The sequence below is a fragment of the Apodemus sylvaticus genome, chromosome 16 (genome assembly GCF_947179515.1).
Source record: "Apodemus sylvaticus chromosome 16, mApoSyl1.1, whole genome shotgun sequence".
NCBI lineage: Eukaryota > Metazoa > Chordata > Mammalia > Rodentia > Muridae > Apodemus > Apodemus sylvaticus.
The window spans coordinates 64,565,902-64,592,289 of record NC_067487.1 but is presented as its reverse complement, the minus strand read 5'-3'; the positions used below and the strand labels follow the sequence as shown (position 1 = coordinate 64,592,289).

Genomic DNA, 26,388 nt, shown 5'->3' with positions numbered 1-26,388 from the left:
GAAATAATTGTGTAAGGATAGCCTTAGTTAACCACTAGGTTAGCATCACAGCAAGTGTTACCTGTCATTCTCTCCTGCACACACAAACACTATTCATACCATATTTTTCTGACTCATTTGGGAATTTGCTGCCTGTTTCCTACCTCCTTTAGTGCAGTATATAGTTTCTAAGATTGAAATAATCTCTTAGATTATTTTATTTGTATTATAACTATTGCAGTGAAAATGTATAATTTTTTTTCTAATTCATTATATTCCAGTTCTAATTCAATAGGACTGAAAATGTAGCTTAATGATAGAATACTTGCCTAGCACATATAAGTTGCAGAGAATTTGAGGCCTGCCTGGCACAACACATACAAAAAAATCTGATTTTATTTATAGCTTCAGTGATGTTCTATAAGGGACATTTCCCCTTCAGTGTAAAAATCTAGTCTAGAATGGATATTGCAGTTAGTTGTTCTGTCTTATTTTTCTTTGCCCTAAAATGACTAACTTCTATTGTCCAGCACAGTACAGTTTTGGACCTGGAGTAAGCATCTCCCTCCCTCCCTCCCTCCCTCCCTCCCTCCCCCCCCTCTCTTTGGAAAAATATAAATCAGGCTCTTTTTAAAAATATTATTAAAATTGTTAAGAACAGCCAGTGCTCTTAACTGCTGAGCCACCTTTCCAGCCTCAACCCTATAGGATTGTAAAAGAACCATTTTTTCTTCTAATAAAGCACTATTTGACTTTTTATGTAATTTTCCTGTATATAAACTTGTTTATTAACATTCCTTCATTATACCCCATGAAGGAAATATATTGTACTTGGGGTGGGTAGGACAAAGAACTCAGCATACTCTTCTTAAGCCAGTGTCTGTAAACTTAATTGTGGTATACATGATTATGATCAGGACCTGGTGTAAGCATCTCTCTCTCCCCCCTCTCTTCCTTCCTCCCTCCCTCCCTCTCTCCCTCTCCTTCCCTCCCTCCGTCCCTCCCTCCCTCCCTCTTTCTCTCTCTTTCTCCTTCTTTCTCTCTCTCAGAGAGAGAGAGAGAGAGAGAGAGAAAGAGGGAGGGAGGGAGAGAGAGAGAGAGGGAGGTTCAGTAACTGAAGCGATTTTGAATAGCATTATAGGGGAAAGTTTTGATAGCATCGGGTTGTATAGGTATAGTTTTAGGAAATATCACTTAGAAAGTACAAAACAACCAGCCATGATAGCAGGCACTTTTAATTCCATTACTGGTAAGTCAGAGGCAGGCTGATCTCTGGATTTCAGGCCAGCTAGAGCTATATAACGAGGCTCTGTTGGGGGGTGGGAGTAATGTATTTATTTTGTCTTTAAAAGACTGTTATGTTATACCCTGCTTTGAGCTCCAGCCATACTCTTAATTTACCAGAGAAAGATTAACTTAAATATGACAAGAACCAATAAGCAGAACCCAAAGAAGAGTTACACACCAAAGCATTTGGAAGTTTTTTTAAAAAGATAGTTAACAAATAATATTAATTTTAGAAGAATTGTCTCTAAAAATATTGCCATTAGCCAGGTAGTGATGGCACACCTTTTTAATCCCAGCACTTGGGAGGCAAAAGCAGGTGGATCTCTGTGAGTTTGAGGCCAGTCTAGTCTATAGAGTGAAATTCTAGGACAGCCAGAGCCACACAGAGAAATCCTACTTCAAAAAACCTAAATAAATATATCCCTTCAGTATTATTAGAGAGAAAAATGAATATTCCAGAGTTTATATCTAGTCTCTTTATAGTAGGAAAAGAACGTTTATCTGTTTATTTTAAAATTAAAAAAAAAAAAAAGATTATCTGTCCTCAAAAGACCAGAAGGTACCCTAGGACTAAAATTACTAAAGAGTTGTGTGCCCACCATATAGATACTTGGTGTTTTTCACCACTGACCTATCTCTTTAGCCCCATATAAAATATTTTTGAATGAATCAGTAGTTGCAGGAAAAGTTTGAGTTATTTAGGAGACTTAGAACTAAAATAAGATGATTTTTTTTTTTTTTTTTACAAAATACTTTTCTCTGCTGTCTTTTGGTTGTAATAATCTCCATAATGACATTGGGCAAAGCATCTGTCATACAAAACAGAAAATCAGAATACTTTCCTTATCCCCCAGTGTTAAGGAGAGGCAATGGTCTAACCAGCAGATGAATTTTAGTATTCCAGCCCTTAAATAGGGTTAATGTAATTAGAAGACTGCCATCTTGATCACTTGGTGACCTAGGCTCTAAATTCTTATTTTCATGTGTGGAGTGTCTTGTAAGAGGTGTGGTTAGAGGTAGTTATGACATAGTCTGTGGCATAGGGGCTCACTTGAGTGGAGACCTCTAGGAGATGACAGGTAGATAAGTGTCTATATTTGGAGTGCAGTGTTGCAGAAAGAGGAAAGAACAAATAAAAAGGCTTGTGAACTGTGTCAGAGAGCTATACGGCTCAGCAAAAGAGCAACATGATTTTCCTTTTAACACTCATTCTGCTAGGTATACTAAATATGTGGGTGAATTTAGGTGGTGAATATACCATGAAGAAAAGAAAATCAAGGTTTCTGTTGAGTTTGAGTAGAGTTAAAATAGAATTATCTTGGGCTGGAGAGATGGCTCAGTGGTTAAGAGCACTGACTGCTCTTCCAGAGGTCCTGAGTTCAAATCCCAGCACCCACATGGTAGCTCCACAACCATTGGTAATGAGATCTGACACCCTCTTCTGGTGTGGCTAAAGAGAGCTACAAGTGTACTTACATATAATAATAAATAAAATCTTTTTTAAAAAAAGATAAAATTATATCATTAAGGAAAACACAATTTTTGTATTTTTGTAATACATAACTATAAAATGTTTCATGCCAAATTATCTAAAATATATTTCATATTTTTATATACATTGGTGTTTTTAAGATATATACTTAATCTCCATATATGGAGTTAAGTAGACATTTTAGGTAATAAGACTACTGTTTGAAGGTTAAATCATTGTTTTTTAATCCTCATTTAACTTTGCCTTTGAAAAAATTACTAGTTATAAGTGTGTACATATAGATGTTTTATATTTTATATATAAACAATTGGATGTTTTACTGTACCATACATCATTTTAAATGCCTCTCCATTTGTATGCAAAATGTTTTATCATATTTAATCATTTTAGTAATTCAATAAAATGAGCATTATCATCATCATCATTATTATTATTATTATTATTATTATACTCCTCAATAAAAGAATTTAAAATTTATATTATCTAAGATTATCATACTGGGTTTTAATAGGCTAGAACTTAACATGAAAGGGTAAAGTTCAGTGCATGGATATTAATCATCTGTTCGAAGAAAGCCTCAGGTAAAGATTGATAATTGTTAAAAGAACACTAGCTTGCCACATGTGTAGTTCAATGCTAACAATTCCAACAATTGGGAGGCTAAGGCAGGATTGCCAGTAGTTTAAGGCCATCCTGGGCTCAAGTGTGAGCCCATGCCTTAAAAGGAAAACTAAAAAGTCAAGAAGAAACCCATCTGGCAGTAAGTTCCAAAGAGAAGCATAAATATACCAAAACAAAACGGATCTTTGGCAAGTTCAAGAAAAAGTGACCCTTTCAGGTAATACTCAACCATTTGAAACTGTGATACATTACTGTCTGCAGAGTGTATCATCAAAACCATAAAATTGTATCACCCCTTCCCCCAATCACACACTGAAAATCTTGGTGTTTTAAGCAAGTTTACAGTTTTGTGTTAGGCTGCATTCATGACCACAGGTTGAGTCGCCCTGTTTGTGAAAGTGCCTTTGGAGCCAGTTGGGGAGAACTGGTAAAGCTGGTCTTTTCCGTATACATAGGGGGTTTTAATACATTGGAAAGCCAAAGTTGGAAGGCCAAACAAGATTCAAGCGTGTAAAAGGAAAGTTAGAAAAACGATTGCATTCTGTTTGGTGCTACTAGACATTAAAACTACCTAATTTTAATCTAACTCCTTATTTTAATTCATAAGATCATTTTTTCTATATAGAATTATTACAAGGGACATATTTACCATAGGATTGAAATATGTTTCTCACTATAAATCTTTTAATTAGCAATAGGGTATGTTCATTGATACATGCTAAAATTCCTTAGATGCATGGTTGGTTAGACTTAATCTCTCTGTATATGGGTCACTGATACCAACTAGTTTCTGAAATTGAAGAACATTGCTTTTATTCCCTGGACTGTGGGGACTTTCCCAAGATGATGATACCTGCACTAGGCCTGAGCATAGCCCATTGACCTTCTTACCACCTCTGCCTTCATTGGTGTTACCCTGCACAGTGACAATAATTCATATAGTCTGTGAGAGGGCATGGCTTAGCCACAATCCAGCTAAACTTAGGCATCTTCATAATGGATAAGATAAGTACTTGGAATCATTTATTTTTAAAAGCTTCATGTTGCTTTATTGTCTCCTACCTGCTTAAACTATAGATTCTACTCTACTCTCAAGTATATTTTCTTTTATCAAGTGTATTTTCATTTCTGTTATACTTGATCAGTGTGTAAGGTAAATAGTATTAAAAGCTAGCACCTTTTTTTTTTTTTTTGCTGCAAGAATAAGCTGTCCTTAAGACATTCTGCATGAGTAGAATAGCTCCCACATATAATCTATAAAGGCCAGATACTTAATTTTCTCTTTCTACCCACCATCTCTCTATGGTTACCTCCCCAAGTAGCATATAGGCATAAGAATTAGCCATTTAGACTGCTTATTATGTTGTGTGTGTCCCACACACACTTTGATTCCTCCTTGTCTCTTCTTTAGACTTTTGATTCTGGAACATTACTATAAATAGAAGTAGAGAAGGAAGGCTGGGAGATAAAGCTGTCAGTAAAATGTCTGCTATACATGTGTCAAGACCTGAGTTTGGATCCTAGTATAAAAACCATGTTGAGTATTCACCCCGGTCTTGAGTGAGTATGGCGTGGTGGCAGGAAAATTCCTTGGAGCTCATTGGCCAGCTAACCTAACCAAACTGATAAATTCCAGGTTCAGTTAGGAACTCTGCCTTTAAAAAAAAGATCCTGACATCCACCTCTGTTCCCACACAGAGGTGCAAGACCACACACAGAAGCAGCAGACACAGGACTTCTTCAGATTGTGCTAGCATGCCAGCCTCTCGTTTTTAGTGTCAGCAGTGCCAGCTATGGCTGGTTTGCAAAGCCCAGCCATAAAGCAGCCCTTCCATACATAGGCCATAGGTAGTGCAGTCTTAACAAGGACTTTTTTCATTTTACCTAGTTTGTTCTAATTCTTTTCTGTGTTTATGCAATGCAAGCTGCCAGATAGGTTCTCCATAAATTCCTCACGTGAACAAGAAGGTCAGTTTCTGTTGTCTGTAATTTAGGGCGCTGATTGATTCATGTTATTTGAATCTAATTGGATTTCTGTAATTGCCTTTGTGTTGGGCATAACAATTTAATTCTTGGTGTTTGTGGAAAAGAGGAAGATGCTAGACTTAGATAATTACAAGTCTTTCGTGAGTATTTGCCAAGTATTTGAAAGTTCTTAAGCAGAACTTAAGTCAGATCTCTGGCAAAAACAAAACAAAAACCAGCTGTCAATCTTCCTGATCAACTGGACGTGTGACTTACCTTATACAACAGAGGCTGCTGACAGATGAGATGGGAACCCCAAAAATAAGCCAGAGAAGGGGAATCTCAAATGTTGAGTCTAAACCTTCTATTCCTCACTTGGTTTCAGGGCAAGTATCTGTGCAGGCCAGATACAAGGAAGTCAAACTGAGGTCCAAGTGGTCTGTTAAACAAGCAGCATAGGTACCAACTGGGATCAGTTGGCATTGCCAGCTAGAGCAAAAGCAGTCTTTTTGAGAGTAATAAGACAGAAATAAGACTTTAAAAAATGCTCATAATAAATGAAAGACTAAACAATTTCATCAGATAATTCAGTGGTTAATATTTCCATGTGACTTTTTCCTCACTAGAAAAATCCCTTGCAAGCCACTTGTCGTATGTTCTAGTCTATACTGTCAGGCTTTCTGCATGACTTCTGCTGCTGCTGTCTGTCTGTTGATGTCTGTACGAAGTCCCGTAGCTTCTTTCCTTTGTTGCACTCTCTTCAGCTCAGACAAGAGAGCGCCCTGATACTTGCAGTTGTAAAAGTCTAGTATCTGAATGCAAGGAGGTGGTGCTCCTCAATACTTGAGCTAACAGGGATGAGTGCTACATGTATATGAACGTAACCGCAGGAGCACAGAACTGCAGATAGAGCCCTGCTTCTCCTGGATGGGTGCCTGGCAGCACCCTCCTATGGAATTTCATTGCACGTATGATCCTAAACACCCTTTATCTCTCTTACTTTACTTAATTAGTTGGGGAAACATTTCTTGAGCATGCGTCTAGTAGACCTTCTGAGAGGCAAGAAAGGGATCCTTCTATCATCTTCTCACCCCTCCCCTTCCTTCCAGACTTCCTCCTCATCCTATTTTTCTTTTGAGTACTAGGGCTTTACCTACTCTAGACAAGTGTTCTACCACTGAGCTAGAGTCCAGCTCTATTTATTTTGTGAAAGGATCTTAATAAAGTACCATGCTGGTTTTGAACTCACTGTGTATCCTGTATCACAGGAAGGCCTGAACTTCTGATGCTTCTGCCTGTACCTCCCGAGTGGCTGGGATTACTTAGCACTGATCCTGGCAAACCTTTTCTATCTTTACCTTTCTGCTGCCTTCAAAACAGTGTTGCACTGTGCTGTTTAAAAATATCTGATTTAAGGACTGGTATAATATCTTAGAGGATAAAGTTCCACCAAGTATGGAACTGGCATTTGGATCTGCAGAATCCACATAAAAGTCAAGCGAGCTTGTTGGCTACCTGCAATCCCAGCACTCCAAAGGCAGAGAGAGGAGATGTCTGGATTGAGCTCTGGGTTTAGCAAGATACCTCTGCTGTGTTATAACATTAAAGGCCATGCTCCTTCCTTAGTTCCCTTGTAGATAAGTTAATGTATTTTTTGTATATTTACATAATGTGTGCGCATGCCTGTGCAGGTGCACCTGTGTAGGAGCAGAAGGTAGTTTGTTGCCATGCTTGGAATGGGCATAGGGTTGCAGACTGCTAGGAGCAACTTTAATGGCTGTGTCAGCTGCCCATGCTCAGCTCCATTCAAGTTTTCCTCTCAGGGATTTCTGATAGCCTTAATATCTTTTTTTTCCCACATTTTGTATCAGTCACCTTGGTCATTTTGTCTTTTCCTTGATTTTTAATTTTCAGCTTTGAGAGCTTAAAGTTACTGCATTCCATGATTTTTTCTGTAATATTTCATGTTTATGCATCTTATTCTTGATAATTTGTAAGTCTTATATTTTCCCTTTTGGAAATTTCTTATCTTTAGAAGTGCCATTGAAGTGTTTAGTTTTACCTCCTTTTTCTACTCCTAAGTAATGTCATGCATTACTTAAGTAAACACAGGTAGAGGCATGCAGATCTCTGTGAGTTCAAGACCAGCCTGTCTACAGAGTGAGTTTCAGGACAGCCAAGGCTACACAGAGAAACCCTCAACTCTCAAAAGACAAACAAAGAAAGAGATGCTGTGGTCTTAGTGTCTCTACACAGCAATAGAATACTGATGAAGATATTAACATATAAATAGATTATTCATAAATTTTTTTTCAAATCTGTTTACTGTGCCCTTGAGTTTTAGCCTGTTTTACTTACTGCTACTACAACTATGTTTTTCTTGTACTATATCAGCTTAACTTCTTAGTACAAGTTGCCTTATCTTTAAAAATCTTTTCTCTTGGCTCAGTATATAAAGATGTTTGCCATCAAACCTGATCACCTGAATTTGATTCCTAGGACGTACATGGTAGAGCAGAGAAGTGATTTCTGCAAATTGCTCCCTGACCACATGCTTCATGGTACATATATACCAACATACACTCAGAAGAAAGAAATTTGAAAAAAAATTAAAAATTAATCTTCTTTTCCCTCCTTCTGGCTGTTATCCTTCACGCCTTTTCTAGTAATACTTGTTAGTGCCAAGACTAGGATAGGACCTGAGAGGGACCACCTGAATTCAGACTTAGAGACCTTTAAGGGAGCATCAGAACAATTAATAATCAAGATAGATATTTTGATACAGTTTTGATACCGTAAAATAAAATTAACACATACTGAACAAAGACACAATATTCTCAGTATTCTCAGTAGAGGTCTGGGCCTGAGGAACATCCCTTAATCCCAGCACTCAAGAGGCTGAGGCAAACAGCATGTTTGAGACCCAGCCTCAAAAAAAGTTTAAATGAAAGCAGTCTGTTTTTTGTGATGTGAACAGGGAGGGACGTGTATACTGTGAAGCTTGATTGAAGCTTTATCAGCATTTTAAGCATCATCTCTTCTGAAACCTATCTCTTCTTTTATTCCATGGACCCAGTTTCTCTCACTTTGTAAATTTTGTTGGGATTTAAAGACCCTGTGTTTGCAAGCATATATGTGTCAAAAATTGGTGTCTCATATGTGCTCCCCATGCCTTAGGCTCCCTTTGTTCATGGGGAATTGTGCTAGAGAAGGTAGTGACTTCTGAACTGTGTGTGGTTATTTTATTTTTCTTAAACTTATTGAGGATGTTAAATCCAATACAAATTGTAAAACATTTTCAGGAAAGGTGGTACAAATAAATGTAAGTGACGGTGGAATCCAAGTTGAGAAATGTGGTCCAGTTCCAGTGGTGGAGTGGTCAGACCACTCACTTCCTCTCTTGGTTCTTCATTGTAACACTGTTTGCTCCTTCCTCCTTAGGTTAGCATCTCTTACTCTTTCTGAATGCATATTTACTAGGACAGGTTCGTGTTGCTATCCCTTTCCCCTTTTGTTTTTTTCAATTGCTCTTTGCTTTGTGTCATATTCCTGTAGTGTCCAAGGCACAGTGATCCAGGAGATAGTTAACTTGTTTGTCTTTTTGCCACTCCCAACCATGGTGTACTATTTTAAAGAAAAATTGTTTCATAGATTAAAGAATATTGTGGAATTATATTGTTTTACTACATAAATCAATAAAGGGGAAAAATAAGCAATAAACCCTGGAAGTACAATATGTGAAGTTTTGAGAGAAGTCCCTGTAAGGGAAGATTATCAGAGGAGAAACTGACTCCCCTGCCATCTGCTAGAAAAAGTAGTAAATCTGGTGTAATCTTGTCATGTCTGAATTCACTTAGTGGGCAGGGAACAGCACATGAAAGCTTTATGCATTTTGGATATGTATGGTATGCCATGCATTCACATGAAGATCAGGGAATATCTGTATCGGAGTCTCTTCACATGGATTCCAAACTCAGGGAGCCAGTCTTGTGCAAGCAGCTCTACCCATTGAGCCATCTCACTACCTCTCATTTTATGTGTTCTAGTTTTGTATGGTTGGTTTTATTTGTAAAATTACTTCATTTATTTACTTTACATCCTGATCACAGTTTCTTCTTTCTCACCCTCTAATCCACCCCTCCTCCCTTTCTTGTCCAAAAAGCTCAGGAAGGCCTCCCACAGATATCAACCAGCCTTGGTCTATCAGGTTAGAGTTAGACTAGTTGCATCTTTTTCTCCTATTGAGGCTAGACAAAGCAGCCTAGTAGGGGTAAAAGGTCCCAAAAGCAACAGAGCAGAGATAGCTCCTGCTCCTACTGTTAGGAGTCCCACATGAAGATCTTGCTACACAACTGTTAAACATTTCTTGAGGTGCTTCTCCGCCATTCGATATTCCTCAGGTGAAAATTCTTTAACTCTGTACCCCATTTTTTAATAGGGTTATTTGGTTCTCTGGAGTCTAATTTCTTGAGTTCTTTGTATATATTGGATATTAGCCCTCTGTCAGATGTAGGATTGGTAAAGATCTTTTCCCAATTTGTTGGTTGCCGTTTTGTCCTATTGACAGTGTCTTTTGCCTTAGAGAAACTTTGTAATTTTATGATGTCCCATTTGTCAAATCTTTTTTTTTTTTTTTTTTTTTTTGAGATAGGGTTTCTCTGTATAGCCCTGGCTGTAGACCAGGCTGGCCCCAGACTAAGAAATCCGCCCGCCTCTGCCTCCCAGAGTGCCAGGATTACAGGCGTGCGCCACCATTGTCCCGCCCATTTGTCAGTTCTTGATCTTAGAGCATAAGCTATTGGTATTCTATTCAGGAAAATTTTCCCAGTGCCCATGTGCTCAATGCTCTTCCCCACTTTCTTTTCTATTAGTTTCAGTGTGTCTGGTTTTATGTGGAGGTCCTTGATCCACTTGGACTTGGGCTTTATAAAAGGACATAAGAATAGATCGATTTGTTTTCTTTTGCATGCTGACCTCCAGTTGAACCAGCACTATTTGCTGAAAAGGCTATCTTTTCCCCACTGGATGGTTTTAGCTCCTTTGTCAAAGATCAAGTGACTGTAGGTTGTGGGTTCATTTCTGGGTCTTCAATTTTCTTGTGGTGTCCTTGACCCCTCTGGCTCCTACAATCAGTCCTCCCCATCGTGTGCAGGATTCCTCAGACTCTGCCTAATGTTTGGCTGTGGGTTTCTGCATCTGCTTCCACAGTTGCTAAGTTACACCTCTGAGGACAGTTATGCCATGTCCTCATTTATGTATATATTTTATCCTAGTGCCTTCCATTACCTCTCTCATCCCTGTTCCACACCATGATCCTTTTCCCCCTCAACTACTAAACTACTTCGACTTCCCTGACTTTCGTTTATGTGTATGCACGTGTGTGTGTGTGTGTGTGTGTGTGTGTGTGTGTGTGTGAGAGAGAGAGAGAGAGAGAGAGAGAGAGAGAGAGTTTATTAGGGTTACTTGCCTGAGTGTGGGTGAGGGGCATAAGCAACACTAAGTGTCTGTGGTCTCCCCCCACCCCAGCAACTGTTAACTCCCTGTAGCTCCTCCTCTGGGGATACTGTTTCCCGAGCCCCTGGAATTAACTTTTGAGCAATAAAGTAAGGGGAAAAGATAACAAATGTTTTCACTAAAACTTTTTTTAACCTTTTTAAAATTATGGTTTGGGTGACATCCCCACTACATAAGCTAATTCAAATAATTTGATGAACAGTATTCTGTGTTTTTAAATAGATGTTTATAGATTATGTGTCAAACCATTTGTGTGAGTAGTGAATGAAACTCAGATTTTGTATATAACTGACAAGTGTCAGAGACATCTTGAAATAGATTATTTCAGTAGAAAGATTAAAAGGTAAGAGGACTCTTTCAGCATGAACTATGCTCACATTTTTTTTGGTGAAGGGAACAACACTTCTAAAAATATAACTAACTTGGTTTTTTTCACTTTCTACTTTTTTTTCCACAGCCTCATGATTTTGATGAATGTCGGTTTGATATTAGTGTAAATGATAGTGTTTGGTATCTTCGTGCTCAGGATCCAGATCACAGACAACAGTGGGTAGATGCCATCGAACAGCACAAGGTAAGATCACTGCTGTTCCCCTGCTCCTGAAGTCTGTCGTATTCTAGGTGTTAACTCCTTCACAGGAATCTTGATTTGTTGATCCCAACAATGGAAGGAGAAAGACCGCTGACCTAAATCATCACGGCATACTTAAAGCAAGCCTTTTTATTCATGTACCCGGGCTGCCTCTACCTAAGGTGGGGTTCAAGAGGTCAACATTGGATGTGAGGAAGATAATGCTTTGATAGCTCTGGTAGGGTGTTCCTAAATAGAGGAGGGCTTGGCAGGCAAAAAGGCAGAGTTCAGGAGCTGAGTGTTAGTCATAATCACCTGAAACAGAGACATAGTTGCAAGGTGGGCATAACAAGGGAATTATAACAAGATAGTCAGTCATAGAAACTTTGGAAACAAAGGAAGGATTGCAAGATTGTTATAAACAACGTTTTGAAACAAAAACATGGTTAGATTGCCATTCTTGGAGCAGAACAGGCAGTATAGAAGCATTTGTAGCTAGTGCTACAAGTGGAGCAAAGTTACAAGTTAAGCCTGGCAGATACAGGCCTAATCCTAAGCAGAGAGGAACCTAGTTGCCTTTACTCTAAGGTGGCTTTGAGCCTAAGGTGGAGGCAGGAATTTTGAAGTATGTTACTGAAAATGGAACTTTGTTTGGTGGAGTGGTAATGATTAAAGCAGTCAAATAGACATTTTAGAACAGTTTTTTGTTTGTTTTTTGTTTTATGTAACACCACAATTGCACAAAGGTATTTATTAAAATAAATTTTTGTTTTTAATTGAAATAAAAATATAACTTGTTCCATACAATAAACCTTGATTTGATTTTGTTGGTTCATTTGTTTGTTTTTTGAGAGTCTCTCTGTGTAGACCATGCTGGCCTTGAACTCACAGACCTGCCTCCCTCTTACTCCCAGGTGGTGTGATTAAAGGTGTGCATCATCTTGCCCACTGATTTTTTTGTTGTTGTGGAGGATCTGCTTTATCAATAATATTTTTAATATTATTTTGTTAAAATGAATTTAAGAATAACATTCAATTGTAAGAACTTAAAGCTTAAAAATGTCATTGTTCATTTTTATAGTCATTATAATCATTTGAGCAGATTCATAGTATAGCCATTTGAACTCATTTGATTTTTTTATAACTATGAATCATAGAAAGCATCTAGAAACTGATATTAATCTTTAGACCATGTTCTTATGACTTAAAGCTAAACTTTGTCTTCTGTTTTCACTGGTAAGTAGTCTAAAGAAACATAGCAGCCGTCTTCCTTATTCCTATTTCAGTGGTGTGGCACAGCCTAGGTACAGTTCTATAGTCAGTTTGCCATCCTTAAGTGATCTAAGAGAATTTGTGCCGGTCAGCACACTTGTCTGCACTTGTTCCCATGAATATCAACACATTTAGAGTTGAAATACCTGTTTTTATTTTTAGCAGCCACACTACACATAGGCAGCATAAAACAAGAAAAACCAGTTTCATCTGCTATGCCATGAGAACAATCTTCTTGATGCCAGAGATTTGTTAGCTCTCCTTTTCCTTTCTTGGTTTATTTTCAGTTTAGAAAATAAATATCTTCTTAGCATTATGTTAGTTTAAAATGTTTTCTAAGTCTTAGTTATTTTGGCTATAACTTCATAAGAGAGTATATACATGAAAACTTAGGGTCATTTTTATTATTTAAAAACAAGATGAGCCAATATTTTAGAATCTCATTCCTTTGAAGCCAAACTGACTTAGACTCATAGCAACCTCAGCTACATGTGACTTTGGGCATTTGTGACTAACCTTCCAGACTGCTCTCACTGTCGGTTGGTTGTGCTTCTGATTAAAGCAGTAATAAGGAATAGATAGAATCTCATTTATCTTTACATAAAATAGACACCATTATAAATTATGTATCATACATGTGTGTATACATATACATATACATATACATATACATATACATATACATATACATATACATATATCCATCCCCAAAGTGACAAATGTCCGTTTATAGTATAGTTGAAAAAGTAAGGGCTTTGACATCACTATATTCAGTAAATTATAGCATATTGTCTTTGGAAGAATGGTGCTGGTCTGACTGACTGTTGATATGTAGAAAGATGAAAATAGACCCATATTTGTCACCTATTCTTGTTTTCTGAGAGAAGTTTTATTTTGTTCTCTCTCCTCAGTATAGTCCAACCCAGATTCTATGCAAATTTCCATTTTTATTTTCTCTTTTGAGTGAAGATAAGTACATAAAGCATATATTTCATGTTACTGATTTTTTTTTTTTGTTTTTTTTTTTTGTTTGTTTGTTTTTTTTGGCTCTCAGAGGTGAGACTTAAGCTGATCTCAAGTTCTTTGGAAAAAGTAAAAGATATAGCTGTTTCAAAAGCAAATCACTTTTGTTGTTAATGCTTAATGTACAGAAACAAAATACGGATGTGTGAGAGCTAAGCCGCATATTCATTGATGTGAATTAACTGTGAATTCTAAAGCTAAGTTACTTTGATTTCTTTAACTCATTGAAGGAGAAATTTCAAATGTTACTATTTGTAATCTACAAATTATCTTCTTTCATTCCCTAATAAAACAAGATAGAATAATGTATTTCCTGGGTCAATATCATTAAGGACTGGTGACTATTTAACTTGGAAATTTTATGAAAGTAAACATGAGGTTAACTATATCTTTAGAATTAATACCAAATTATCAAGACAATGATTACAATAAGACCTGCCAATTTCTAGATGTCATTAAGTACCAGTATATTAAGAGCTTTATGTGGTTCATTTTCTTCCTGCCACCCTTAAAAGTAAAGAAACTATCATTTTACAAGGAGCTGATATATTTGTAGTAAAATTAAATACTTTGTCTATATCTTCTAGGTCATTCTTATTTTGATTTTGGGGGTGGGGTTGGTTTTATTTATTGTGCCTCTCTCTCTAGCTGTCTGAGTCTACTAACTCACTCTGTAGAACAGGCTGGCCCAGATCTGCCTGCCCTTACCTCCCAAGTGCTGGGATTAAAGCTTGGCGCCACCACTGCCCTACTAGTTCATTCTATTTTAGCATTTGATTTTATATTAATTTTCTTTTGTATCAGTTACCACTGGTACACTGATTGCTGGAACTCAGTTCACTTGAGACCAATTCTTAAAAATTAGGGAATCATCTGAATTCTCCTAGCCTATGCATATAAGTTAACTGAATTCCTCTTTTTTCTCTTGGATTGCCATAAAAGGCAGTATGTTGTATAGACTAGTGTTACCTCTTTCTCCACCTCCAAATAAAAACAAACAGGTGTAACCTACTCAGGAAATAAAAACTTGCCGAGCATGCATTACGTGGGCTCCGCTCAGGTCAGCTCGCTCACCTCTCAGTTGCTTGCCCTGGCTGCTGCCTGCCCTGTGGACAGCTGGACAGGCCACTGGGAAGAGTAAACACTTTCTCTTCTGATGTCACTGGCAGGTTATTCTTTGTTTGTTTATTTCTCTGGGTTGGGTTGGGTTGGGGTGGGGTGGCTCTTGTGGTGGATGGATTTTATTAGAATTTCCAGACTGGTTTTGTTACTATTTGACATCTGAAAGGGCTGGAAGTTTCTGTTCCTTTTCAGGAACAATAAGGTTTATATTAATATATTTCATGTATATATACAGCATATTCCTTACTCTCTATCTCTGACTCTCATAGGTACATGTATGAGAAACAAGTGTTCTGCATTAAAATAGTTCTTGAGTAAGAGAGGTAATGATAGCTGATCATTTTGACGATGAATGTGTGTCAGATATGATAACTACATAATAGACTTACCTCGTTTTACTTATATATTTATATGAGTATAGGATTGTTACCCTAGGTAATTAAAACACAAAAAGATTAAGTAGTCTGTCCAAGGTAAGACACTAGTTAGTAAAGGAGCCAGTCTTTCCAACCCAAGAGGTGGGCTTTTAGCCAAAAAGTTCTTCTGCCATCCTACAAGTATCTATTTACATGAAATAATTTATTGACTTAAATCATGGACTTCTTGAATTAGGCTATTCTCATATTGTAATAATTCTTCATGTTTATGGTGTTTTTTTAGACTAAAAGGTCATTAAGTGTTCAGATATATTGTAAAAATTATCAAATTGGGCACATAAAATTTACAATTTTTTGAAATCTCCCTAACTCTCCCTTTAACCTTTAATGCCCAGTGTTAAAATGATTGCTAATCCTGTATTCAGTGTCTACTTATGTTTTCCTTCTTTAGTATATTTATTCAGAATAACTTGTTCACTGAGCAAAGTCTTAAAGATATGACCTTTATTTATTTCTTGTTATATTAGATATTGCATATTTAAGTATGATGTTAAATAATAACTGCTATTAAAAGAAAGTTCTCAGTTTGAAAGTCATTTTTTAAATCAGATTTGTCTTCAAAATATATAGAAAAGGAAGGCCAAGTATATATGAAACGAATAATTTTATTTTTTTTTAAATATTTATTTATTTATTATATGTAAGTACACTGTAGCTGTCTTCAGCCGCCATTAGAAGGTGTCAGATCTCTTTACGGATGGTTGTGAGCCACCATGTGGATGCTGGGATTTGAACTCATGACCTTTGGAAGGGCAGTCGGTGCTCTTACCAGCTGAGCCATCTCTCCAGCCCGAATAATTTTATTTAGAAAATTTTTTTTGGCTTTGCTTCTTTTGAGTCAATTTATATTTTGTACTTCTGTTTATGATTTAAGACAACAATGAATAGATTAGTTGCTAAGATAAAAGTTTTATACTTAAATCTCTTGGCATTTTGCCTTTCAAATGAGAATGATATTTAGTCTTTCTAAACTAAAAACTATATCAAGTTTAGGTGATTGGTTTATATTTAGATTAAAAGAACATTTTTCTGGTATGGATATGTCTATATATTTAAGGACCTCTGTGTGCATTTTTTGTGTAACCAATTTATGAAGGAAATTTATAAACGATTTATTAGTGTTATTTTTAAAAATAGTGATACCTACCATTCTTGGTGTCTTCTACAATTAAAATTCTTGTGATGACTAAACACAATTGCAAATTTTAAATTTCAACAAATAAAAAATATCAAAAAAGCAAATTGGAAACATTTTATATGAGCAGTAAAAAAGAAGAAATGATTTCTTTAAAAAAATCTCATCACTTCTTGGCCCTTTAGCTAAGACCAAGTGAAAAATAAATCTCAATCATTCGATTTTATCAATGAAGACTCGGGAGCCAGATCCTGGGGTGAAAGCCTGCCAGCTCAAGGAGGCAGAGAAAGCACCCAGCTGCCCTTCCTCCTCATCTGATGTCCCACAGTCTCTCCTCCCATGCCATCTCAAAAACCTCTTGAACCCATTGCCCTCCCTTCTACTTCCTGTGTTCCTCTCTACCTGCTCTCCTGACTTTCACTTGCTCCCTGGGTTCACTTCCTGTTTACTGGTTGCTTTTCTTGCCTCTTGACATATGGTTGACTTCATTTAATCCTGTGACAGTATTCAAGCAGAAAGCTCTGAGGTGACAAGTGTGTGTTAGAGCTGAGCCACACCACAACGAAAAACAGGCTTTTCCAGTAAATAGCACAATCTCGGGGGTTCAGTGTGATCAGATATCCTGTAACATTTCCCCTTTGTCTAAATGAAAAGGAAAGGTTTAACTCTAACAGAGTAAAGCTATTTACAATAATGAAGCTATTTCTGCCAAGCTTTTCACATTGTCCAGCTTGGTTATATTTGGCAGTCTTACATATTTATCATACATGCAGCTGAAGACATTAACTTGGCAAGATTTTTTTTTCTAATCATAGAAACTCTTATAAATCAGTTTGAGAAGTCCAGAAAGTATGTCAGGTGTATGTGTAGCCTTGAGTATAGCCTTCAGTACCACAAAGCAGAGGATGAGAACAAAAGTTAACAGTCGGTCAGTGAGGCTGTGGAAGCTGCAGAAAGCCACTCAGGCCTGATCGAGCAGGAAGAAACTTTGACAACTTGAACATGGATGTCTACCTAGGTCAAATGAATATTAAAAATTTGAAAAAATACAAACATTGATGTGAAAGATATATTCATTTTAATTATGTTCTTTAGCGTATGAGAATAGAAGCCAATCTAAGTTCTATAATAAGCGATAAAATTGTCATAGGCCCCAAAGAGTAGAGGGTACCATACTTGATCAAAGAAAGTTTCAGTTTGCACTTAACTTTTGAGTGCTCTGATTGGTAACAAATTTGATTCTTGTCCAGGCTTTGCCTTTAGGTACAGTTTATGCAGAGTAATGTTATCCTCCTCTCTTTCTGTCATAGTTCTTACTTGCTTGTGACTTCTGTCTGCTCTCCATCTCTTTCCCTTGCTTTGTTACATTCTTTGCTGACTTTGCTTCAGTTCAACTTCAACTTCTGCTGCCCAAAACTTTTGGCCATGCCCAATTGAAGAAAAATGAGAGAAAGAAAGGAAAAGAAAAGAACTTGATTGTTTTTTCATATCAGTATAAACTGATCACCCCTGGTCCAGTTTCAGTTAATCATACAATTATAATTATTTTTGTTTAAACTTGTGAATGAGATTAAAAGTTATACTTGTGAGACCAGCATGCTGAGATCATCTAGGGATATAGGAACAAATTCTTTTTCTCTGCCAATTTAAAGAATAAAAAATCAGAAAAAGCAAGGTCCCAGTACTCCGCCAAGTTTTATTAAAAGCAGAAGTGCACAAAGAGACAGACTCCCTATGTAGAAAGGGTTCCAAAGATGGAATCCAAGTTTTTCTGGCAGAGCAAGATGAATTCTCTTTCTGCCCCAGAATTGGCTAGTTTAGGCTATACAAAGAGAGGAAACTGATTTGTTCTCACCCCAGAAGCTTTCGTGGCAGGTTTGAGTCCTCTGGCAGGAAAAATCCCATTCTTTGCCTTGGAGAGGAGAAGCAGCAGGAAGTAAAGGGCTTAGATGAGAAGCACATTGAGCTCTCTGGAGCTCTTGTCCTCTGCCTGCCTGCTGCCTGCCTGCTTGCCTGCCTACCTGCTGCCTGCTGCCTACCTGCCTGTCTGCCTGTCTGCCTGCCTGTTTGCCTGCCTGCTGCCTTGCCTGCCTGCCTGCTGCCTTGCCTGCCTGCCTGCCTGCCTGCCGCCTGCCTGTTTGCCTGCCTGCTGCCTGCCTGCCGCCTGCCTGCCTGCCTTCTGCTTGCCTGCCAGGGCTCTACTTCTAGTTCTTCAAAGTGCATTGCAGTCAAAATCTGACACTGTTGTATAGCTTATTAGATTTATAAGTGTTTAGTCACATATTTTTACCAGGAACAATGTATGTGACTGTTACTGCATTTTCAGCTTATTTTTCTACTCTTGTCTGTCTATAAGTCACTTATGTTTCTTTAGCTAATAAACAGGCAAGGGCAAAAAAGCAATATTTAAGTTCTACCTCATATTGCTAATATAGATGACTTTAAATATGAAATTACATGTTACAAATATATGCCATTTTGTACAATAGCTTAATGTTATATTAGAATTTTTCTTTGGGAGGAAAGCCTCTGGCAGTCACCAGAGCAGATGGGTTCTGCTCTTCTGTATTTGATTTGGAAAAGTAACGGTGGGAGGCATTGCTTACATGTATGGACAGTGGTAGAAACAGTTTGCTAAGTTTATGCATGGATTAAACACTAGCTGAGAAAAATGTTTCTTTTAAAAAGATCAAAGAATACAGAATGATTCCTTTCCCTTCAGGTCTTTTAGTGGTAGTCTAAGTAGCCCTTTATTTGTATTGCCATTATCTCCCCTGACTGTGTTCTGTGTTCGTCTGATAGTGGTGGATGAGTGGTAGTACTGAGGCAGCCTGGGTACCAGGATGAACGAATGTACCCGGGCTAATAGTATTTTCATTACAAAGAATTCTATTATTTTTCAGACACATGAAATACATACTTAATACACTAAAGTATTACTAGTGTATTACTTACATTACTCTGCAGTTCTTAGTCCTTTAGTTGTCTGGTTGTTTATAGTCCTACCCATCTGATATATTGAGGGATAAAAGGAGTAATTACAGGTTTAAGTGTATTGTTATTAGAGTATCTTTAAATATAGGCGTTACTCCCAGCTTACAGATGAAACCTAATGGATCATGTGACCATTGATCAGTCAGTAGGATGTTATCCAAAAAACAGTACCCTAAAATGTTTATAATAGCCCTCTATTTCTAGTTAATTTCAGCTTTTTTCATGGCTACATAGTTGCATATCTTCCCCATATGGTTAAATCTGACAAGTCTTATACCCTGCAAGATCTCTTTTTGCATATATTTTACAGGCTTCTATAATGTTTTAATTACACAAGCAAAGAAAAAAGAAAAAAACCTACTTTTAGTCTTACAAACCTAAACAATTACTCTTCATTTAAAAACATTCCTTATTTTATGCACATTTTCCCTTCAATCCTTTATTTATGGGTGAGGATTTGATGAGAACACAGAGCAGAAATCCTTTTTGTCATCTATGAAAACATTGTGCTACCAAATCTGCCTAATATAAGTAACTACTTTGAAAGTCTGAAGTCCTTGGAGAGCTTCAAGCTTCTAGGGTTAAAGATAAGCATTAATGGTAGAATATTGTTAATTTTTAGCTAGTTTCAGCCCCTACAGCAGTAACAGTTACCTATCCTCAGCCTCATAGCTGCCAAGGGTGTACCTAGTTTGTAGGAACAAAGCTGAGGACAAAGAACCCTTTCCTTAGAATATGGAGGTCTGGTCTGTGATTTTTATTGAGGCTCTTTATTATAGCTTCAAGCAAAGAGGTTGGAAGTGGTTTTTGTATTCGTAGCCTCACATTGTAGCAAGATTTTCTCTTTTAAGTGATTTTTAAAAATGATTTTATTTTTTTTATGTGCCTTGGTGCTTTGTCTGCATGTGTGTCTGTATGAGAGTGTCAGTACCCTGGAACTAGAGTTATACATGGTTATGAGCTGCCATGTAGGTGCTGGGAATTGAACTCAGGTCCTCTGGAAGAACAGCTAAAACTCTTAGCTGAGCCATCTCTCTGACCCCTTGAAGTAATTTTCAATTCTATTCCCTTGGTTTTTATTTTTCTTTCCCCTTTTGGTGGCAAAATGATAAGAATTAAGAGTTTTTAACCTGCTGAGTATATAAGGGAAATTACAAAGTAACTTGCATAGGTAAGAAACAACACAGGCAAAAAAAAGTCAAAGATGACTTTAACTTTACACCTCAGACACAGAGATGGCCTATGGACAATAACACAACTTAGTGAAAAAGCTTTGAGGGAGGAAGGTACAGTTGACAGTGTAACACTGCTAGACTTCAATATTCCATTTTGCAACAGCAAATTAATTGTAATTCATACAGAGAAACAGGAACGGATGGTGCTTTTAAAGGAACAAAAAAAATAGAAACTATCCCTGAAAAAAATCTGAAGGTTAATCTAGTAGAGAAAATATTAAATCAACTGCCTTAATGGTGCTTTAAGAGCTAAAAAAAATTCATAAAAATATAAGATTATCAATAAAGAATCTAAAAAGAATCATAAAGAGATTCTATAACTGAAACATGCAATAAATGAAAACAATCACCTGGAGGACTCCCTAAAGTGCTGCTGTTCTTCAGTCTTTTTTGGAATCCAGAAGAGGTAGGGTCTAATACGAGTGGCAGACAGAATACCTCAGCAGGAACATACATGAACTTGACAGTGAGAGCAAACTGGCAAAAAGTAAAAACAGCTTCTCAGTGTCCTTTTATATGTGGGCTTCTACCAAGGGTATGGCCCAGATTTAGGCTAGGTCTTTCCAATTTAAAACAAGCAAACAGTAAACCATTCCTCCTAGGCATGCCCAACTGCTTGAATTTTAGTTGATTCTGGATAAAGTCACCTTGACAACCAACAGCCGTCTGTTACACTCTGAGCTTGCTGCCTGTGGTTGACAGGTGTCCTGAGATGGTTGCCTGCCGCCATGCCTTTCCTCCCTCACTGTTAGGGACACTCCCTTTGGAACCATAAGCTGTATGAAACCCTGATGTGCAACTTGGCCTTATTGTTTCATCAGGGCAACCAGCAGGGAAGTTATTATTGGAGTGGTTTGTTGCTGTGATAGCTTGGAATCCAGATGTAGGGTCTAATACTTCTTCTCAAGGTAGATAGATGACAGTGCAGTTGAGTATTGTAAGCAGAGCTTATTGCTGCCGTTCTATTAGGTTCCTGGAAGACAGTGCATGCTGATAGGAATTTGGAAAATGGAAGCCTGGACCATGATATTTCAGAGGGAAGCAAGGACTATATTGGAAATGAGGCTAGAGGACATTCACGTGAAATTTGGCAGCTAAGACCAGAATCTGTGTGCTAAGATCTTTTCTGAGGCTAAATTAAAAAGTAACTTATTTGGGCAAGGAAATTTCAAGCAAGCATAATATCAGTGTAATTATTACTTACAGTTCTTATGCAGTGAAATACAATGAACAAAGTGAATGAGACAGACAGAAATACAAAGTGTGCATTTTGGAAAGACAGAGTACACTAGGGAGCATACTGCCAAGGCTTTTCCTTTAGGCGGTAAGTGTTGAGGAGACTGGCACCATTAAGGAGAGGCCACATTCTCTTCGCAGGAACAATGCAAAGGGGGCCTTCTTAGCAAGGCCTCACCCAGTAAGCTTGTAGTTTGTGAAAAAGAAATCCCAAGAAAGCAATTGCTTCAAAATAAGAAAGATGCTGCTAATGTAGTCAGAGTGAGTGAGTATTCCAAGCTGGCAGCCAAACTTGGAGAGAGTATTGGAGAGTAAATGTGAAAACCACAAGAGCGGTGTCTGAAGGGTCATGAGTTCTTCACTCTAGGTTTCAGAGATGCTGAGACCAAGATGCTGTGGCCATACAGAGGCCCTAAGAGGTCAGTGGATGATCTGTAGAAGTAAAGCCTAGCACTTCAGACAGGACTTGGAGGAACCAAGCTAGACCTGGCCTGGAAGCCGTCCTTTGTGTTGACTCTCATAGTTTGAGAAAGTTCCATGCAAATTATCAAACAAAAGTAGTCCTATCCATGGGAAAGACTGTGAACCACAATGATGACTGGACCACCAAGATAGCCTCAGTAGTGCAGTAACGGCAGAGTAGTATCTTAGGGATAACCAACAATTCCTGTAGGCTTAGGTGTGCTCAATAGGAAGGAATTTTGATGGATGCTGTAAAACTAGCCAGCTACTGGAAAGATTATTGACCCTAGAGAAGATCCCACTACTTTTAGTTCCTAAATACAATATAATTTCTGTTTTCTAAATATGTATACATACAGATTAAATATATGTACTTAGCTCTCACCCCTTATCAAAGAAGCTTCTTTTTGTAACACATAGCCACTGTTACAGAGATCTACAACTAGTCAAATTGTTGAGAATTAGTGATTTTAGGGTTTTTAATCCCTAACTGGTACATCTGCAAAGCAACTCCTATACCTAAGGCTCAGAGAAAATCATGGAAGAGTGGCTGAAAAAATTGAAAGGACCAGAGGCCAATGATGTCTACTGTTTGATAGTGTCTCCTAGATGACATGGAAAATGCACCCATGAATTCTCAACAATATGGTTGCCTGAAAAGACCAGCATAATACCACCACCAGTTGGCATGCCAATGCAAACAGAAGAGTTTCCACCTGATCCCACCACTTGAAGAAGAGCTACAGGTGGTCATTGGCTGCTGAGAAAGGGATAATCAGTTTCCTCCAGGGAAACGCTCCCAACTAGGGTGTCCAGCCCAAGTGCTCAGCCCTGGACACATGAATATGTAAGCAAAGCTAATTGGATTAAGTAAGTTATATATACATGTGTATGTGTGTATGTACTCACATACATACAGATGTGTATGTATAAGTAGCAATAATAACTAAACAAATCATTAATTTGGGAGGGAGGGAGGGGAACTTAGTAAAAGCTGGAGTTGGAGGGAGATATGGGAGTGATATGGATGCAGTGCTGGTAGCTTGTGTATAAAGTACTCACAATCAGGGACTGAAATGAGTGAGCTCTGGCTCGAGGAGCCCCAGATGGTGGAGATGTTGGAACCATGAGACATCATCTGAGAAAAGCTGCATAGGGGGAGCAGGACTGGCTCAGGAGAGAATTTAAAATGGAATTCCCAGACGTTGGGCATGAGCTAGGGGATTTGTTCTTTGCCCTGGGTGGGTTTTGGTCTTGCTTTGGTCCAGTATTTTCTCACTGTGCTCTTACCCTTCCCCTTGGAATAGGAATATATATTATATCTCATTGTATATTGGAATTTTGCCACTTGCTTTTTGATTTTACAGTTCACCTGTTAAGAATTTAAGTTAAGAGTTTACCTGAACTCTCTCAAAAGACAATTGCATTTTAAGAGTGTTAAGACTGTACAAGACTATAGAGACTTTTAAAGTTGTCCTAGATACATTTTTCATTGTAAAATGACTATTAGCCTATATGGGCCATAAAGTGAAAAGTGATTGCTGTGTTCTTAGATGTTTATGAGGATGGGCATTTTGTTAGTGTGTATGTCTGTTTACCATGTAGATGCCTGGTGCCTGTTTTAACTACTGTTCTGTTGCTGTAAAGAATGCCATGGCCAAGTCAACTTATGAAGAAAGCATGTACTTGAAGGCTTGCTCACAGTTCCAGAGGGTGAGCCTGTGATCATCGTGGTAGAGACCTTGCAGCAGGGAGGCATGGTGCCTGGAGTAGAAGCAGAGTTCACTTCCTGATCTCACGCAGTAGGCAGACATCTCCACACTGAGCCAAGCATGTGTTTAAGAACCCTCAAAGCCCACCCCTTGTCTCAGACCTTCTCCCAAAAGCCCACACATCCTAATTCTTCCTAAAACAGTTCCCCCAATTAGGGACCAAATATTCAAATGTATGATCCTGTAGGGGCTACCCTCAGTCAAGCCACCACACTTCCCAAGTTAATATAAGAAATTCAGCCATTGAAAGAAAGGGAAGGGAAGAAAGGAAGCGGCGCTGGAGAGAGATGGCTCAGAAGTAGTTGAGCTCATCCAGAACATTTAAGTCTGGCTCCCAGCACCTACATCTGATAGTTCATAACTGCTTATAACTGCAGCTTCAGAGGATCCAGCACCACAAAAGGCAACTTGTGGTCTATTTTGCATAATAAAATATTGCTACTATTTCTGGTCTAAATATTTCTGTCTAAAATGTTCTGTGTGTCTAATAACAGTCCTTCATATTGCTAATGGCATTTCTGTGCAGAAATAGAATATCTACCCAATGTTTATTTGTAGCCTAAAGAGACTTCATATTACCAAAACAAACTTTAAAGTGAGCTGAAAAAGACAAATCATGCTTCTTGATTATCCAAACTTTAATTATCTTAACATGGATCAGAATCTAGCTGGTGTGTCTGACCCACAGGCCATGGGCTGCATTCACTTGAAGATAGCTATAAATGTGGCCCAACACCAAATAGTAAACTTACTTCAAACACATTATGAGGTTTTTTTTGTGTGTGTGGCTTTGTATTAAAATCGTTAAGTGGTAGCTTTGTAGATGACTGACAGTATTATGACAAAAAGTTGGGCACTGTCTTAGTTAGGGTTTTTCTTCTGTGAACAGACACCATGACCAAGGCAACTCTTATAAGGACAACATTTAATTGGGGCTGGTTTACATGTTCAGAGGTTCAGTCCATTATCATCAAGGCAGGCATGGTACAGGAGATGCTGAGAGTTCTACATCTTCATCTGAAGGCTGCTAGCAGAATACTGGCTTTCAGGCAGCTAGGATGATAGTGCCACTCCCTGGGCTGAGCATATACAAACCGCCACAGGCATCCAGGAAGGAAATACCTAAGGTCATCATGAAAACTTGGCAAAAGATTCACAACATTGGTTCTGCCAGTCATTTATTAGGTGTAACTCCACTTTTCAGGCAGTAAAAGAAACATAAGACAAATTCAACATGAAGGTCGATAGGTTTGCTGCATTAAAACACTTCATAGAGCAGAAGAGCTTGTAGTTGGAAAAACATTTTCATTTTTCTAATAATATCCATCTTATACAGAGAACTTATAAAACCTAACTACAGCATTAACAATAGTTCAGCAATGAACAAAGGACTTAGTGATGATTTTAAATAGTCTTGAAGGTCAGTGTGTAAGGAGCCAAACTTAGAGCCATAGTTGTGGTTATCACAGTTGAAAAGAGGGAGAAATGATATGTTGCCATTAACAGATTCACAAGTTAACGTGTCTAGAGTTTGTTGTACAGCAATGTAGATATATATATAGTAATACTGAATTGTGCACTTATAAGTGATCACCTTGATTCATATTTCAAAACAGGAATAAACCCACAAATACATACTAGAATAAAAGACTTCTTTTATTGTATTAACTGATATAAAATATTTAACAGTAGGTAGTATATGAAAAGAGGCTAACATTCTATGTACTTGTGTATCTGCAGTTAACAGGACCCTATTTAAGTATTGTCCTAAAGATCAGATTAGAAACACTGAGATATACTCTATGTAATTGGGTATCTGTTGTTAACAAGATCTTATAAGTACTGTGTGTAAGATCAGATAGAAATACTGAGATCAACAATATTTAATTTAATATTCTGTGTAATTGTATCTACAGTTAACAAGACCCTGTAAATACTGTGGGGAAAGTGAAATGCTGAGATCAACACTATTTAACAAGAAATAAAAGAAATAGATTGCTATTCTTCAGCCTGGGTGCACAGGGGAGAAATTGTAGGATAAAATCAAAGTGGTTAGAAACCTGTGTCTTCAACATAAATTGTCCCTAGTCCACTGGATGAAGATTCTTTTATTCTGCCTGTATAGAGATTATGGATGGACGAGATACTCGGGGTGGACAAAAAATACTGGCCTTGAAGAGCTTTCATTTCCTTCATTGTTTTGACAGCAGCCATTTGTAATAACGAAGTATGAAGCAGCAGCAGCAAGAGACCCTCTCGATTAGTTACTCC

General features: G+C 37.8%; 1 protein-coding gene across 4 annotated transcripts in view; it reads left to right on the top strand.

The window, feature by feature from the left end:
* Nucleotides 1-26,388, top strand: part of Cert1 (ceramide transporter 1) — an 89,091-nt gene that overhangs the window by 20,068 nt on the left and 42,635 nt on the right. For all 4 annotated transcript variants that reach the window (XM_052160067.1, XM_052160065.1, XM_052160068.1 and 1 more), the window contains exon 3: nt 11,316-11,432. In XM_052160067.1, the coding sequence (XP_052016027.1) occupies nt 11,316-11,432 (117 nt within the window). The remainder of the gene's footprint in view (nt 1-11,315; nt 11,433-26,388) is intronic.